Raw genomic sequence first — 18,280 nt, forward strand, 5'->3', positions numbered from 1 at the left:
TAAATCCCGTAATTAGGGAATCCCCGAGCTCTGAGGAGCGCGGGCATGTGGTCGCGTGCTGTGCCCACGCCTCGGGGTTCCCTCCGCCTGTCGCGAGGCCTGCTTCCCCGGGGGATGTGGGCCAGGACATGTTGGTGGGAGAGGGGCTTGGAGGGCGGGGAGTAGGTAGAACCTGGGGCCGCCGAGCTCTGTAGGAAACCCAAGGACTGTCCACCCTCGGACACGGAACGCACGTTTTGAAGGAACCTCTGACGCCCCCCCGCAACCCCTGCACGTTTCTGGAAGCTCCCATGAGGCTGAGGCTCAGGACTGTGAAGGTCTGCAACATGGCTGCTGGCTCCATGTGGGGCGGAGGCCCGGGGAGGCTGGGCCTCAGGACGGCAGCCAGCAGGTGGGCTGAGGCAAGGGGGCCATCGTGGGGTCGGAAAGCTTCAGGCAGACCTGGCCGGCCCCACACAGCCTGGCCGGCTTGCTTTGCAGGGACAGTGTCGCCACCCCCTATCTTGGTTTTGGCCTGGCCTTCGTACCTCCCTGGGAGGCCCCCCACGCTGCAGGTCCCTGGACCTCCAGGGGCTCCAGCCCCAATGAGTGGGGCTGCCCAGGAGGCATCTGCGAGGAAGGGGCCGCAGGGAAACATGGGCACCCCCACCCCGAGTGCACTGTGTGAGAATGGGGGGGGGCGTGAACCAGTGTGGGTGGGAGGCTCAGAGTGACACAGGCCTGGGCTGGAAGCAGGACAGCTGGGTCGGGGTGATGGGGTGAGGAAGCCTGGGGCCGGGGGTGGGGGGCGGAGCTGGACTTGAGGACCTGGGCAGTACAGCCTGCTGGCCCCTGGGCTTGGGCCAGTCTCCCTAACCCCAAAATGCAGCTTCCCAGCTGAGAACGACGGCACGCGGTGTTGTCACAGTGCTGTGAGGGACCCCTCAGCCCCATGCCCTCGGGCTTGAGTTACGATAGGGACACCCCACAGGCAAGGAGCCGAGGGGCAGGCCCACACAGGAAACAGGAGAGCGAGGTGTCTGCCTCAGCCCCGCCGCCGAGCACCCCTGCAGAACAGGTGCCAGGAGGGGGGCGCCGGGAGGGGTCCAAGCCCGGTTGGCATGGCAACCAGGAAGCCAGCCGGGGGGCCTCAAGAAACGCATATTTCCTGATTAAAGTTGGAGAGAGACATTGATCCTAGGGTAGCTGGGTGACGGGTGACGTGGGGGAGCTCTGCTCAGGGGAGTGGTTTAGATGCTTTTAATGACCTGGTCCCCACCCCCGCCCTCCCTGTCTCTCTTATGGTAAAACTCCCAACCCCACCACAGGCCACAGCAGAGCAGCCTGGCTGCCAGATTCCTCAGAACTCCCAGGTCCCACGAGCCCACACCCCCCCAGCCCTGCTCCTGGACTGCCGGCCATGGGCCCTGGAAAGGCCAAAGAGCATGGGGAGGGGTCTCCCCTCTTAGGGGGCAGGTGGCGCCGGGCTGACCACACAGAGACACACGGGGGGCGGGGGGCTGGCTGGGGGGCTGGATCTCGAGGCAAGGCCCCCATCCCGGTGCCCACCAGGCAGCTGGAGTGAGCTGGAGGCGGGAGGCGCCCTCGGAGTGGGGGGGCACCGTCTCTTCCCGCCTGGCCTCCAGAGCTCTGCAGATAAACAGTCTAAATTAGGAATTAAAACATCCCTTGTTCCCACCAGCCGGCAGGCCATATTTCAAACGTGCAGGAAACACGCCTGCTGCCGCCACGAGCCCCGAACTTCCCGACATGATTCTGCAGGGTCTCCCAAGCAGAGGGGAGGGGACCTGGACGGGGTCCCACACCCCCACTCACGCGGCGGGTGAGCTGCCCTGCCTAGACCTGTGGTCAGCCCCCAAGAAAACAGGAGGCAGTACAGAGCCCCACAGCGGGGCTCCTCCAGCTGCCCCCCCCGCGAGGTCCTGGGGGCCACACAGCAGGCGTGGAGAGCCCCGTGGCCATCTATGGAGGGTAAAGTCCTGGGAACGCGCACCCTCCCGACTGCCCCTGCTCCCTGCCCAGAGGAGGCCCGGGTGGACGTGGGGCAAAGACTCCCGCCCTCGGGCACGGGTTGTGGGGAGCCCCTTCCTCCCTAGCTCCCCCCAGCCGAGGCTTCCTGCCCACCCTGCTCCCCGTGGGACCTGCAGGGGTCCTGCCTGGCACAGGGTGCAGCTCTGGGACAGAGGGAGCTCTGTGGTGGAATTCCAAGCATCAGTCAGCAGAACAGAGGGGCTCACTCCAGAATTCCAGACCTGGCCTGGTCCAGGGCTGGGGGCTGTCTGCTCTGCCACGGATCAGCGGCTGGGCCTCGGCGCAGGGGAGGGTCACTGGCGCTAGTCCAGGGGATGCCACCTTCACAGGGGTGGACCTGGGCAAGGACTTGGGGCCAAGGCAGAAGCGGGAGAAGGTGGCACGTCAGGAACAGGGAGGACAGAGTCGGGGGGGGCAGTGAGGTTGCACCAGAGGACGGGTCCCTCTCAGAGCCCCCTGCGCAACACAGCCACCGCCTCAGTCTCCCCAGGGCCGGGGGAGGGAGCTGCTCTCTGGCGTCTGCTCCGACCTCTTCCCAGCAGCCCACGCAGGGGACCGGCCGGGCATGCAGCCCTGGGGCCCCATCCCTCTCGGGCTGTCCCCCACCCCCCACCCGAGTCAATCCCAGCCACGATGAGCACGGCGACTGTGAGAGGGACACGGTCTGACCCACAGAACCCCGATGAACACCAGCTGCCTCAGGCCGGGAGGGTCTCGGAGCCCCAGAAGACACCCCGTTCACACGGCCTCTCACCAACCGTCTGCTTAGACACCCGGCCACAGAGGAGTCACGGCTGGCCAGCCTCTTCCGCGTGTGATCAACGTCTCCGTGAGCAAGTTGAGGCTGACATTCCTTCAGGAAGGAAACCAGTTGTGCTTCGCGAGAAGCTGGGCTGGAACCACAGCGGCCGCTAACGGGCCGGGCAGACATCAGGCTCGGCAATGGCAGAGAGGGGGGCAGCAGTGCACGACCTGGAGGGGCCCCCGGGTGACACGGGCGGGGTGGCCACGGGCCCCCTGAGGGGCACCCTCTGATGCCACGGCTGCCCTCAGCCCGTGGTGTCAATCCAGGGAGGGGCCGCCCCAAGGCGGAGTTGTGCTGCAGGCCCCGCACGGTCCGCAAGGTTTCCAGGCCTCCACGCCCCACCAGCACCTGTCCCTCCGCCCACTGGCCGCTCAGCCGAGAAAGCGGAGCCATTCCTGGACCCCACTCCTCCAGCCGGGGCTCTGCAGGCCGTTACCGCCCTTGGGACAAGAACCCAGCCTCCTCTCTTCTCAGAACAGACGTCTCGTGACTCCTGGCCGGCCCAGCCTGAGAAAGGTCCCAGCCAGGCCTGGCGGGACCTGGAGACCCAGACGTAACCACGGGCTGAGGAGCTCCGTGGACAGCAGAGACCTTGACCCAGGATCACCGCCCAGCAGCCCACCTCCCTCCCTTCTCTGGCCCCCACCCCCCAGCAAAACCCAAGGACTTCGGCCCCCTGACGTCTGATCGCTCTGCCATCTAGAATTACCTAGAACCTTCAGCACATCCTCCTTGCTGCCTGGAACACCCCTGAGCCATTGGCCTCGGGCCCTGGGCAGAACCATCCCCAGAGGCAGGGGCTCTCCAGGACCTGAGATCCCAGCCTGGGCTCACTGCCACATGCTGCCTGGGCCACAGGGCCCAGGCCCCCCCCCCCAAGGTCAGCAGGACCCTGCAAGGGCACTGTCGACAGAAGGAAGCCCCGGGCAAGGCCACACAGAGGCTGTGTCTACTGCCAGGGGCTGTGAGAAAAAGAGCTGCCCCAGTGAGCCCCACGTCAGGCCCGCTGCTTAGACGGTCACTGGTCAGGGGTGTTCCTGGTGGGCCACAGGGCGGGTAGCAAAAGCTGGACTGAGGGAGAGTGGCTGGAGGAGCCCACGTGGGCTGGGAACCCTGCTCGGTGCTTCAGGGGGCTCGGGAGGCCAGAAAGCCCCAGAGCTGACGGCAGGACCCCGCTAGTACCATGCAGGCGCCGGGGAGCAGCCTTCCTTCCCCAGGACCCCCGATGCTGAAACCCTCAGGATGGGACTCTGCTTGGAGACGAGTGTTTCAACAGGACGTTTAGATAAAGTGAGGCCTAATCCAGGATCCCTGATGTCCTTCTAACAGGGAGAACGAGACACAGACTGGCACAGAGGAACGACCACGTGAGAACACAGGGAGGAGCCAGCCCCGTCCACACCTGGGTCTCAGACACCGGCGTCCAGCACTGGGAGACCATAAACGTTCGTGCTGTAAGTGTGTGGGCCGGGGTCCTCTGTCGCGGCAGCCCAAGCCCACAAACACAGGGACCAGTCAGCCCCACACCAAGGGAGTCAGGAGAGGGGTCCCCAGCCGCTCCCTGAGCTGCACTCAGAGCGCATCTGCAGTAGGGGAGGGGGCTTGCAGGGGAATCAGGGCCCACAAAACACACTGGGCACGGCCCTCCTGGAGACCCCTGTTCCTACCAGAGCTGCATGGAGACCGCCTCCTCCAGGAAGTCCTCCCTGCACCATCACGGCTCCTACGGGGGACAACTGCGCAGAGCCGACAACTGCACAGAGCCGCCTGCCTCCCCACCTAGCACCCACTCAGGCAGAGTGACCGCTGAAAGCGCCCAAATCCCCAAGTCAGTAGCCTCCCTGCCCGGCTGGCCCTGTCCTAGAGCTGGGCCCGGGGCAGACGGCCAGATGACCGACAGCAGTGCCGGCTGCTCCAGATGCCTAAGCTAGGGCACGAACAAGCGAGGGTAGGAAGCAAGGAGGGGCTCAAGGACACGCACACCGTCACCCAGCGCACGGAGCCCCTGACGTCAGGCTGACGTCAGAGCAGGCCGTGCCGCGTGGGCTCGCGCCGACATCGTGGATGGTCACTGTGGGCATTCCACACGTGCCTCCTGCCTGTCGGGGTGGCTGGGGGCTGCCGGATGCACCCTGGCCTCACACAAGTCTCATCCACCTCTCAGGGTACAGGTATCCACACTCCTTCTAGAACGTTCTCCCCCCGCCAGGCCTAGGCCAGACGGAGGCCTGGGTGCTGGCCCTGAGTGGCGCACTGCTCCCCGCCCCCACTCAGCATTTACGAAGTGCCCACCACGTGCTCCCCGCCCCCACTCAGCATTTACGAAGTGCCCACTACGGGCCAGCCCACCACGTGCAGCAAGCGTGCTGAGCCCAGCAAAGACCCTCCACAGCTCCTCTTTCCAGCAAACAGCACGGGCTCCGGGTCCTCTGTTTCCCGTGGCTGCGGGACCACACGTGTGGCCCGTGGAGGAGGGGGGCATGGCAGGCTGCTCGTGGAGATGGGTGTCTGGGGAGGCTGGGGGCCGAGGGGTCTCCACTCCGGGAGCAGCCTCGCGCTCGCTAAATTGCTTTATGTAAGTCGGGCCAGGCCAGGAAACCAGGAGCCCAGCTGGGGATTAGTGACAGGCGTTGCCACGGCAACCTGATTAGTGGGAAACATGTCGTCTTTGGGAGTGCAGCGCTACTCAGCAAAGGTAAAAGGAACCCCAGAGATTCATTAGCAACAGGTTCCCATGGCAACCGCTCCAAGCTCATTAATAATTTTTTTCTTATTCCAAGTGTGGGTGTTGAAATTCTCCAGAGAGCTGATGAAGGAATGGATGCCGGATGGACACGCACACGCACACACACGCCAGTTACACCCACTTGCCGCCCGGCATCACCCCGCTCGGAGAGCCACACCAGCACGCACCTCGCCCCACCCATGTGCCCATCTGGAGTCAGGACACGACACCTGGCAGGCCGCGGGGTTCCGATGGCCCTAGCCCGCCTGCACGCTCCCTCACAGCGAGATCCAGATCAGAAGGGCCGCTCTAACCCGGGGGGGGGGCTGCCAAGACCACCTCCCGGAGGACGCCCGGAAGCATCCGCAGGAAGGGAGGCAGAGGGTGTCCTGCTCACACAGCGTCAGGCTGGGCGTCGTGCCTGACGCTCGCTGGCGGCCTCCTTTGTGGCGACTGCCGATGGTACGGCAGAGCTGCTCAGAGACCCCAAGTTTGGCGGGGCTGGGGGTTAACAAGCAGACACCGCCTTGGAGAACACATTGGCAGGTCCTCGCACGATTTCACACAGGAATTCCGCTCTCAGGTACGTACGTACCCGGGAGCACTGAACATGGGTCCAAACAAAGCTTACATACGACTGCACGGCTGGGCTGCTCACAGCCCCCCAAAGGTGGAAAGAGCCCGAGAGCCCACCAATGCTTTCACAGACACACCGTGGTCCATCCACACAATGGGACCGGCGGGGAGGGTCAGCCACCAAGGGGAACGAAGCCGGGACACGTGCTACAATGTGGACCCAGCTGGTGGACGTGACACTGAGACGGAACCACGTGGTGAGGGAGTCCACCTCTATGCAACGCCCAGAAGAGGCAAATCCAGGGACTCAGGGGCGCCTGGGTGGCACAGCGGTTAAGCGTCTGCCTTCGGCTCAGGGCGTGATCCAGGCATTACGGGATCGAGCCCCACATCAGGCTCTTCCTCTATGAGCCTGCTTCTTCCTCTCCCACTCCCNAGTTCCAAAATTGATATTGAGGGCTGCACAGCTCCGTGGGGACATTAAGACCAGTGAATTGTGTGCCTCCTGCGTGTGAGTCCTGTGAGGACACATCTGTGGCAGAACCCACAAGCGTCAGTGCTCAGAACTCCAGAGGCTGCGCAGGGACCTGCCCTGAGACGCACTTTCCCAGCGGGACATGGAACTCAGGTGCTGAGTGCCCCCAGGGCTGACACCAAGGCAGGGGCTCCCTGTGGCGAATGGGCGACTCCTCACCTCTGTTCCTCTGCCCCACAGTCAGAAGAAACGTGTCTAACCCGCAGGGCGTGCCCACCTGCCACGGGCAAGAACGTGACCCAGAGCCCAGCCACGGCCTCCCTGAACGGCAGGGACCCCCAGCTCCCTCATGGCCACGTGGGGCGGTCTGCCCTTTGCTTGGTCCTGGCGCCCCCCAAGAAAACGGGAGAATACAGGAAATCCCTGCTGGTGCGTGGTGGTTGCCGGGTCTGAGCTGGCAGACAGGACGCTTCTCCGGGTGCTGCCCGTCTGGGAGTCGGCTCCGGAGTGGAGAACGTGGAGACTCACCGTCCGTGGGCAGCGGGCCCGTCACACTCTGCCCACGTACTGCCATTCATGCCCCGGGACAGCTCATGACCCAATTCGGAGCTGCAAACCGGGGGCTGCTCGGTCACACTGAGCAGGTGGGCGACAGGTCCAGCCCCAGAGGGAGAGAAAGGAACGTCGCGGGGCAGGAAGCCGGCAGATTGCTGGACTGTGCCTGCCAGGACAGGGTGTGTACGGGGATGGAGGCCCCCCGGGTGTGCTCAGGGGTCAGCCGGGGCCCTCCAAACCCCCAAAGCCTAGACACCCCTCCTCTCTGCCCCCGTGCCCCCTCCCCTGGGCCCACCCTGCCTCTGCCCCAAGCTCCCATGGTCTGCATCCCCCTCCTTAACCAAGCGACCCCCATTTCGTGGTAGATTAAAAAAAATAAAAATCAAGCTCTCCAACGTTGTCAGGAATGCCCCGTTCTAAAACGTTAACACCGTGGTCTGTGGCTTTGGGTCTGTGAGCTCTGTGCCCCAGGCCCACTCGGTGGCCTTGTCCCCAGTGCTGATTCTGACTTCTAGAACGTTCCTGGGGACAGTGGCATAGGCCCCCAGCCCCCAAGCAATCATGGGTAAAGGGGGCCAGGCAGAGAGTTCCCAGGTGGCGGCCCCATCCTGAGCCCATCCCCCCACACTCGGCCAGTGTCCTCCCCACCCTGACTCTCCCCCATATTCCATCTGCCAGTGCCTTCCCCTGTGCCCTCCGCCCAGCAGACCCCTCTCGCCTCCTGACGGCTGGGCTGTGCGCCCCGTGTGAGGTGTCCTTCAGGTCCCAAACGCCCCCAAACCAGATCTCCGTGACAGGCGCCTGCAGGGAACTCCCGCTAGTTCAGAACTTCAGGAGCTGGGCCTGCCACACCCGACGGTACATCACATGCGTGCCAGACACGGCGGGCCATCCCGTGGCCAGAGCTGCACGGCTGCCCTGCCAGCAGCCCAGGCCGCGTCCTCGTCTGCATCCACGAGGCGCTAATGCAGGCTGACTCATCAGACTGCGGCCGGCTGGCGGCCGGTGCAAAGACAAAGGGACGCAGTGGGCGGATGGTGCCGCGTGGCCCCCACCTGGCCCAGGGGACGCCCTCTGTGCCTTCAGGCACGGGCTCCGTCTCTGCAGGGGGCTGGGCCTGCAGACAGCACGGGACACTCCCAGGCCACACAGACGCCGGGGGCCGCCTTCCAGCCCCACCACCCGATGCCCTCCATGCCAGGTCGCTGTGCCCACCACCCTTCCCACGGCAACCCGGGGCCCACCCCCATCTGCCCACCCCTCTGCCCACGGTCACCCCCACAGCCTGGGAGCAACCATCCCGGGCCTTCATGCCCTGGCCCCAGCAGGGCCTGGGTCTCGTCTACCCCCCCCCCCCGCAGCCAAGCCCTGCTGCGGCACCCCGAACAAGGCCCCAGGAAGCTGGGGGTCACCGGGAAGGCAGCACACCCTCCTCACCCAAGGATGAAGGGCCAGGCTCTGGGGTCAGAGGAGGGCCCTCAGGGACCCCATCTCAGACTGGAGATAATCTCTTCTCCGGCCACCCCTGCTTCTCCGTGGCTTCTCAGAGGAGAACAGGGCTGGCCCCCAGAGTCTCTGCTGCCATGAGGGGGGTCCCCGGCTGGGAATCCAGCCCCATCAGATGTCCTCCCTGCCCCTGCAGAAAGCCAGCCAGGCCGGGCTCGACCCGGGGCTCCGTCTGCGGCCCTGACACCCTACCTGTACCCCCTGGGGCTGCAGGGAAGCATGGGGGGTGGGGAACACCGGCAGAGCGAGGGCCTCAGATCCCAGAGAGGTCTCTGTGGGCCCTGTCCTGGGGGGATAGGCCAGTCCATCTGAACGACACTTGCGGAGCTGACATCCCTGGGGAACCCCCCCAAGCCGACAGCCCCCCCAGGAAGCCCAGGGGACGTGGGCACAGAGACAGGAGTGGTCCCTGCCCCTCCTCACAGCGGAGCCCATCCTCTGGCACCCTGACGGGGTCTCGAGCAGGAGGGGCACCCCAGGCTCAGAGCCCACCCCTGCCTCGCCGCCTGGGACTTGAGGGGCACACACTCTGTCCACCCCAAACTGCTCAGAATGACTGATTTCACGGTCGGTTTTCCCTCTCCCCAGGGGGCTCCCTGTCGGAGAGCCTGACACGCACAGCTGAGAGTGATTCATCCTAAAAATGACTCCCTCCCGTTCAGACATCCAGCACCTCCTCTATCTACCTCTGGGAGGACAGCAGAGGGCGTGCCCGGGGTGTGCGAGCTGGGGCAGGGGGGCGTCAGCCTGGAGGTAACAGCACGCTGGCTCCTTCTGGGCCGCCCAAGTTCTGGTGGCTGCAGGAAAGCCCGGGAATCCGCGGACCCATCACCCCAACGAGCACCTCCATCTTCCCATGATGTTCCACGTGGTCTGCACCTGTCTCTCCTCCTCTCCCGAGCACACGGGCACTGTGCCAACCCCCCCAAGTGACCTCGTCTCACCTGGGCTATATCCACAAAGATACAGCTCCCACGGAAATCCACGTTCTGGGCTTCCTGGTAGACGTGAACTCGGGGGATACCATTCACACCAACATGCCGGCTCGCACGTGCCGACCGGTGTGGACGATGTGCACACCCCCAGAGCCGCCCCCAGGCGTGGTGACCCTGTCAGCACTGACCCGGCCCGCCCCAAAACGTCCTGGTGTAGAGCAGGGGCACCGCCTCCGCCAGGCCCCCGGGGTGTCGCCACCTTTGCGGTTCTGCTTCTCTTCGCCCCCTCCATCGGCTCCCTGGGGACAGGAAGGACCCCCCCCCCCCCCCCCCCCGCCNGCCCCGGGCCAGTGCGAGGCCAGAGCCCAGACGATGCCCCATAACCAAACCCACGGAGGTCACCCGAAAGCCACGCAGCTGGGGGCAGCTAGCCCCAGACCCTCTGGGCCGCCCGGGGGGCAGGAGGGGTTCACAGGTCGCCCCTGGGGCGCCAAGGGGGCAGTGTGGGGCGTGGCCTCAGGCCTGGTGCCAGGAACACCGGCCTGAGAACCCGGGGGACTTGCTCCCACGGGCACCACCCTAAGGCCACTGGGGAAGGCCCTAACCCTAACCACCCCCAGCAAGCCCGGGCCCTGCAGCCCAGCTCCGCAGGCATCCTCCCAGAGGATACGCGGCACTCCGTCCACGGTCCAGCTGGTGGTCCCCAGCTCCCCAGCCTCCCCCGTGGCCGAGACCCCCATGCCGCTGCTCCAATGGGTGGGGGTCGAGTGGGAATGGGGGCCTGCTGGAACCCAGCGGCCCACAGACAGATGGGACAGATCGGGAAACACAACCCTAGGACATGTCCTTGTCCACCACAGCCCAGCTTCGGGGTGGGGACCCAAGTGGCCCCAGCCTCTGACCCGGGGACGGGCTCCCCCCGCTGGAAGCTCAGAAACCACCCCTGCTCGCCGCCTGGGACTTCAGGGACACACCTCCAGTCCACTCCGACAACTCTGCTCTCCTCCTAAAACACAGCCCCCTCAGCCGCTCCCCCTTTCCGTCATGTGTCCAAGACCGCACACCTCACACGCAGGCCAGGGCTGGGGACCAAGGGGAGGCCTGCATGCTCTTAAGAGCTGGGGACGGGATGGAGGACAAGCGCAGGGGTCTTTGGGGCCCTCTCCCCGGCCAACCATGCACTGGACTGGGCCCTTCACCCACTGATCAAGGCCCCCAGTGAACCCCACGCTATCAGTGACCAGAAGGACAATCGGGACCACACGAGGGAAAACCGAAGCAGGTGTGGGGCCACCACTGGGCTGCAGAAACGGGTGCCAGGAACAACCAAGGAATCCTGGAAGGCTCTGGGGCCCTCCTGGGGTGAAGAGGCACTGACGTCGGGCCACACCCCCTGCAGAAACATTGTCGTTCCCCAGCCCTTCCGCCCCACGGCCCTCAGGCCAGCAAGGAGCTAAGACACTGGGTCCCGCTGGAGGCCACTGAAGGCCCTCCACACCGATGTCCTCACTGTCCAGTGCTCTGACCTCCCCTAGACTGGTGGTGGGGGGCACCGGCAGAGCCCAGAACAGAGGACAGAGGGACCAAGCAGGCTGGCCACCACTGGCCAAGCACATCTCTGCACCCGTGCCACAGTCTGGCTTCACACAGCTCCTGCAAAACGGGGGACGGCACCCACCCAGGAGGACCCACTTGTCCCGGGCTCTGAGCAGCCCAGAGAGCTGCTGGTCCCTGAGCATCCCTGAGCATGACCGCCCGGCCCACCCACACCTGCCTCTCATGGGCCAAGTGCTCTTAGCAATGTCAGCTCCTTCTTCTCCATTAGCAATGTGGACAACTGATGTGGGGGCCTGGCTGGGGCCACCCAATGTGAGCGAGACAGCAGGCAGGACTGGACACACCTGTCCTAGTCTGGACCTGGGGGCAGCAGGGAGCCACCAGGCTCACCCTGGGCAGTACCCAGACTTCAGGAGCCTGGGGAGGGGGGTTCTGAGGTCCTCTTTCTGCCCTCAATTTCAGCTGACAAAAGGCCATGGTTGAGACTGAGGAATGGGGGTGGGGGGCTGCAATGGGACACCTGGGACACGGACTTGCGTCACATGGAAGAACACGGGGTGCTCGCAGAGCCCCTGAAATCCTCCCACAGCCAGGAGCTGCTCCGGGCCAGAAACGCAGACAGCTCACATCACAAGGCTCCCACTGCTGGTGAGCACAGAGGTGGCAGCGTCCCCGCCCCGCCCTGCCACGCTCTGATGTCGCGCACTCATCACCAGTCCTGCTAACCACAACTCCAGGCCCTGACCGCTCCGCCCGGCAGGAGAGGGCCTGGGGAGCACAGCCTCGCCTCCCCTGCATGCGTGCGTCTGTTCCGGGGGCCCCGTGTGCAGGACGAGAAGCTGCTACTCACTCAGCGGAGACAGCGCAGCAGAGCGGCCCCATCTGTCATCCGCGGCAGGCACGGTGCTCTGGGGACGGTGCCCGGACTGGCTGCCAACCCTCAAGGGCTGGGCCGTTTGCCTCTGCACCCCGTCCTGTCTGGGAATCCAGGCCCTAAATCACGATGCGGGGCTGTCGCCTGACTCCACTCCCCACCTCTACTTGCTGGAAATTCAACCTGGGCCCACGTGACTCAGGGCTGTTCCCGGTCGTATCAAAACCCACCACTGACGAAAGAGAGTAAGCGGGTCCTCCGCGACCCTCGCTGAAACACCCACTTGCCAGGACAAAGAGAAAAGCACGCTCCTGACCAGGCCTCCGGGTGGACGGGGGCAGGATGCGAGGACACTGCAGACACACAGATGACATTTCCTGCCTGACCTTGACGGCCTGGGGTCGAGGTCGGCCTCGGAGAGTCTGGCAAGCAGGGCCAGCAGGGGTGCGTGGGGGTGAGTGCGGCAGCCTTGCGTTCCTCTCTGGGATGTCTGATGGGCCGGCCCATCCCCCGCATTCCTCCACATCCTGACCCCGGACCAGGAGCCCTGCCAGGCGCTCTGGAAGGCAGCTGTCTGGCCCGCTGCGCTCCCTGGACCCCTCTGAGGCTCCGCCGTGCCAGGGAGGATGGGACGCCCACAAGGACTGAGAGCTTCCTCTGAAGGGCTGGCACCAGGCTCACCCTGGGCATCACGGGCGTGGCAGGACAGCGCCAGCAGCTTCCCGTTGCCTGGCCTCTGCCCCTGCGGCGCCCTCCACCTGCTCTTCTCTCCCTACCTCCCCTCAATTTTTCCCTGAGCCTGGTGCCCACGCCGCGCCTCCCTCAAGGAGTAGCCCAACCCCTGCTGGGGGCAAAGCTGTTCGCTGAGACCCAAGCTAGCCCATCCCCGGCCCACCATGCTCACAGCCTTTCCTGGCCTCCCTACCTTTACCTCACAGCAAACCTCAAACAGCTCCAGGCTCACGGATATTTCCACCTGCCTCAGGACCTTTGCTTGTGCCACCTCCCTGGCCCCCAGCCCCCAACAGCCTCCATCCCAGCGCCACCACCAGGATCAGGCCAGCGAGCTCTGCGGCAGAAGGGCAGACGGCTGGACACGCCGAGTGTGCGGCAGGAGCTCCCTGAGTCCTGCTGGAGAACCCCAGCGGGCCCGACGCAAGGACCAGCACAGAGCTCAGCCCAGGAAAGGTTTGTTGAGTGAAGACACCTTGCAGTGAGTGTTCACAGGAGCCCCCGCCTGGCTCTGCACCGCTCCTCTCAACCCCCAGCACCCTCAGGCCTTCCCCAGGGTCCAGCTGGGCTGCAGACGGGGCGGCGGCCACACTTGGCCTCCCCGTGGCACACGTACAGAGCGCTTAATCAGTGCTTCCCGGCCTCTGCCAACTCGCGGGCTGCCCGTGAGCTCAAGCACACCAACTGTGTGTCCAGCTCAGGGCCACAGGTGCCTGGGTGGGGGCACAGGGCAAGCCCCGAAGTCTAGGCCACTGCAGAGAGAACAAGGACTTGGCCACGACCCTTCCTGGGGCGTCCCAAGGAAGCAACGGAGACCCAGGTCGCAGGAAGCAAGGTCCCTCCCAGCAGACAAACCTCGATGCGAGCTAATTCCTCTTCCACAGACACTGCCACAGATCTGGACCCTTCCTCAGTCTAGGATCCCCGACGATCAAACCTTTCTGCCTCCTTGTGGAAGTGGAAACCCATAAAACTCCCTAAAAACCTCCCTATTCCTTTTTTACTACCCGCTCCTACCCATCCACACAGCCCAGTCCAACCTCACTTCCTCCAGGAAGCCCTCCTTAGCAGCCCAAAAACCACAGGAGAGGACACCTTGCAGCCCAGCTGTCATTCGGGCCAATGGGAGGTCACGCCCACGTCCAGGACCCCCCCAAACCCTCCCAAGGGAGCCACACTAAGAACAGGGTTCCCCCAACCCTGCCTCTGGCAGGTACTCTGAGACCCGCCTCACCCCGCTGCCCTCCCCAGCTCTCGGGGGCAAAAGCCCATCCCTGTGAAGCCCCCATGCCACACCCCGGGCTCTGCTCACGCCAGCTCCAGGTAGCAGGAACAGGCCCATCCCAGCCAGGCACACAGTCGGGGCTCAGCATGAACGTGAGGGAACCGCGGTGGAGCCCAGACACACAGAACGCTCACGGTCCCTCCTTCCTCCTTCTATCAGAGAAAGTCAGGGAGCCGCTGGGAGCGTTGGCCTGCAAGGTGGGGAGCCCAGGGCCCGCGCAAGCTCGCCATGCCCAGTTCAGCACACAGAGGTGACGTCCCCCGCTCTGGGCACACCACTTCTGCCTTCACGTCCCCAAGTTCTACCAGGGACAGGACGGCCTTCCCATCAGCCCACCCCAGGCCCAGGCCTGTCCAGTGCCTGCCTGAGAACCCCTCAAGGACTCCCCCCGAGGAGCCGGCCTCGGCATTCCAAGTCCACGCAAACAGACATGTGGGTGCCAAGAGGACAGGGGCCCGGGTCCAGGAACAAGGTGCTGGGATGAGGAGGGGCGTGGAAGGGAAGCACCCCCAGGCCTGTGTCCCCAGAGCCCGCAAAGGAAGCCCTGTGCGTGAGGCAAAGAGCGCAGGGGATCACAGCCACAAGGTCAGGAAGGTGAGGAGAGCTTGTAACTGTCCTGTTCCAATCCGGTCTGCAGGGGCACAGTGGGCTGCAGGGTGGCCGGAGGGGCCGGCTCTGTTCTAAGTCAATGTCCCCAGTGTCCTCCCCAGGACACCCACACCCACTGTGAGCCCCGCGTGCTGGTGGCAGCTGGATAGCCTGAAACAGCTTTCATGAGATGCCTTTCAAAGCTTGGCCGTGGGGCGCCTGGGTGGCACAGCGGTTAAGCATCTGCCTTCGGCTCAGGGCGTGATCCCGGCATTATGGGATCGAGCCCCACATCAGGCTCTTCCGCTGTGAGCCTGCTTCTTCCTCTCCCTCTCCCCCTGCTTGTGTTCCCTCTCTCACTGGCTGTCTCTATCTCTGTCGAATAAATAAATAAAATTAAAAAAAAAAAAAAAAAAGCTTGGCCGTGTCCAGCCTCGCGCCCCTGCCCAACGCAGGGGCCTCCGAGTCAGACTGGGCTCATTCAGCTCTGCCCTCCAGCAGCTGCGTGACCTTGGTGTGTCCTTTGGCTTCTCCGAGCCCCACGCTGAGGCGCACCCGGTACCTGGCCCCTGGGAGGCAACTCAAGGCGCATGCCACCCCTGAGCCCCCAAGTGCCTCCTCGGCCACCTCCTGGTCCCGTAACACCCTTGCTGGGCGGCAGCCGGCCTCCCCCGGGCCCCCCTTCCCAACCAGTGAGCGTCCCTGGAAGCCCCGCCCGGCCTGGGTGCTAGGACGCGGCAGCTGCGTGGCAGGCAGGCGGGGAGTCAGGAACCCTGGGGGAGCCCGGGCAGAACATAACCCAGCCACGCAGGCTACAACACACAGATCCCACCCACCTTCCTCTATAAATAATCCTGTGTAGGAGAAACAGCGCTTGCCCCAAAAGTTCCAGCACGGTCGTATTTCCAAAAAGCAAAGTCAATCAATAAGGACGCAAGCTCCCCTTGTAGGCTCCTCTGCTGAGTGTCCGGGTCCCCCTTAAAGCCAACGCAGACCAGGTGGGATGGTCCGTACTGGGGTCATCCACTGGGGGCTCCCAAGAGATCGGGGGGCTTACGGAAGGCCCCTTCCCGCATTCCAGTCTCTGACCCAATCCAGCGGGCCGGACTCCGGGACATCAGCTGGGATTCTGCCAGCCTGTGGGGAGCGAGGGTTCCCAGAGTAAACCCCATTATCCCACTCTGCTCTCTGCCTCCATCCTCTGCAGCAAGAGAGGCTCCAAGCAAGGACAGGGCAGACAGGGAGCCGGGGCACCCTCTGTGCGCCCGAGGCCAGCCTGCTGACCCCCAGGAACCTGGACTGCTCTGGAGAGCTGTGCTGAGGCCCCATAGGCTCCGTGGGGAGAACCAGTTCCCACCTGTCCGGGCACTCCAGCTTATTTTAGGTTTGCCCCATAACCGACACCCCCCCCCACAGCCCCGGCCTGGCGTCTGCCGGAGGTCAGCAGCCGTCCCCACAAGGCCGAAAGCCGTGATGTGCTCACCCCGCGTGACAGATGCAGGATGTCCACAGAACGAGAGTCAACTGATCCAGGGACCCGAGCCCCTCCACTGCCCTGCCAGTGCCCTCGGCCTCCAGCGCGGTGGCCCTCCAGGTCCCAGAGCCACAGGGTGTCCTCCTCTGAGTCACGAGGACACCAGCACACGATCCTGCAAGCCCCATCCCCCAAGTCCCTCTGGGCTTCTCCCTACCTGTGTGAGGCACCCCTGCCCCCACTCCCCTACACACACGCGTGCGCCTGTCAGGCATCCTTAGGGACACAGCCCGCCCAAAGTGCCCGGAGCACCCAGCACCCCTGGGTCAGGCTGCAAGACTCTCTCAGCCTCCAGGGGACGGAGCAGCCAGACACGGGGGCTGTCACAAGAGACAAAGTGCAGGCCCCACTTGACTCTTTCCCTATCTGGTCTCTGCGCACACTTGGAAATGCCGAACGCGCAGACAAAGCCGGCCGCCAGTCCCGTCCCAGCCCAGGGCCCTCAGACAGGCACAGCCCTGTCACCTGCCACGCCACCCAACCACGCCACCTTCCTGCCAACACGAAGTGGCCAGGCCACCTCCAGGCCAGAGTTCCAGAGAGGGGACAAACCTACAGGCGCCCTGCAGGCCAAGCTCCGACACCTAGGGTTGCCCCACAACCCCAGGCTGCCGGGGGTGCAGGACAGTGGCAGCCACTGCCAGGCCTGGAACTGGCCCTTGGGCTGCAACCGTGACCCCCTTCTTCACAACCAAGAGGGGAACCGGACTCAGCCGATGTTTGGATTTGGAAACAAAAAGCAGCATGGGTTTTATTACTTTTCCTGGTACAGATTCCTTTTTTACGTTTAATATTTATACAGTTAAACACACAAAGTAGGAAAAATATACACACACGTTGCTGGTTTAGCCTCTGTCCCCATTCTGACAAATAAAGTTTACTTGCAGGTCCCCACCTTGGTCAACCCCCTCCACACAGCCACACCCCCCACCCCGCTGCCCCCTATCTGTCGAGGATGTCCAATCCCTCCACAGCAAGGGGCTGGAAGGCAGGGCACCCACAGGCCCTCTGCCAGAAAAACGGTTCCCCCCACCAGCGAAAAGAACCATCAAGGCAGGACTCAAGGCAGGACTCAAGGCAGGACTCAGGACAGGATGCAGGGCCAAGCAGGGCCCACCGGGACAGCCCCCAAACGCCATCTGCTAGGGGGCCAAGAAACGTGCCGTCTGCTTCCCAGAAGTGCCCCCCCCCACCGCCGACCCAACACCACTCTGGCCAAAAGCAGAGAGAGGGCCCCATCCTCCAAGGCGAGGAAAAGCCCTCGGGGAAGGGACTCGAGAGCACAGAGCCAGCTGCGTCCCTGCCCCCCACCCCCAGCTGCGCATGACTTCAATCAGCCCCAGCACCGAGTTCAGCCTGGAAAGCCGAGTTCACAACCAACGTCACGGCATGTCTCCGTGGAGAAGGGCCGGCAAACTCGCACCGCCCCCCGGCCCCACGGGGCTCCCGCGACGTTCCGAGGCGCACAGCACAGGCTGAAAACTTTGCTCCCCGTCCGCTACTTCCTTCTGGCCTCCCCCTTCCCAGCGAGGGTCCCGCCTCTGGCGGGCATTCCATTAACCCAGGGGGCAGCACTCCCGTCCTGACCGCCACCCAAGGGAGCACAGGGAGTCCGACTTCCCGCCCTGCCGACCCCTCTTCCCCTCCAAGCTCGTGGTGGCCTCGCCGCTTCTCTCCCACCCTCTCCCATCCCGAGCTAGGTCGGAACCCGGGACGCTCCGTCCGCGTATGGAGCGAAGCCCCCGCTGCCGTCACTCCCCTGCCCTACACTCCCCGCGCGCCCAGCCCGCTCCGGGTCCAACGAGTCCGGTCTCGCGGGGGCCACGCGGAGGAGGTCCCGCGCGCTGGACCCCCACGTCCCGCGTCGCCGCAGCCCGGCGGCCCTAGAAGGATATGGGTTACACACCAGCCGGAGACACCAGCTGCGCGGCCGCGTGGTCTGCCCAAGGCAGAAGAAGACCGTGGCCGCCAGCGCCGGGTACGGGACGGGCTGCTCCTCGTCGGCGCCCAGCTCCGCGCCGCGCTCGGCTGCCGGGCTCTCGGGGGGCGACGCGCCGGGCCCGGACCCCGGATCCGCCTCCCGCCCCGGCACCCCGGGGCTC

General features: G+C 64.7%; 1 protein-coding gene and 1 long non-coding RNA gene across 3 annotated transcripts in view; one reads left to right on the top strand and one right to left on the bottom strand.

Moving 5' to 3' along the window:
• CACNA1H (calcium voltage-gated channel subunit alpha1 H) overlaps window positions 1-18,280 on the bottom strand; it is a 63,718-nt gene that overhangs the window by 40,860 nt on the left and 4,578 nt on the right. Inside the window, exon 2 of the mRNA XM_034669596.1 lies at window positions 18,074-18,277. Coding sequence (XP_034525487.1) covers window positions 18,074-18,277 — 204 coding nt within the window. The remainder of the gene's footprint in view (window positions 1-18,073; window positions 18,278-18,280) is intronic.
• On the top strand, window positions 1,838-6,438 carry LOC117804205. Of its 2 annotated transcripts, none has more exons than XR_004628548.1 (3): window positions 1,838-1,971; window positions 4,166-4,290; window positions 5,617-6,438. It is a non-coding gene; the product is annotated as an uncharacterized LOC117804205 (long non-coding RNA). The 2 variants fall into 2 exon arrangements; XR_004628549.1 differs by lacking the exon at window positions 5,617-6,438 and adding an exon at window positions 4,507-4,598.

Source organism: Ailuropoda melanoleuca, chromosome 10 (genome assembly GCF_002007445.2).
Source record: "Ailuropoda melanoleuca isolate Jingjing chromosome 10, ASM200744v2, whole genome shotgun sequence".
In the NCBI taxonomy this organism is placed as follows: Eukaryota; Metazoa; Chordata; class Mammalia; order Carnivora; family Ursidae; genus Ailuropoda; species Ailuropoda melanoleuca.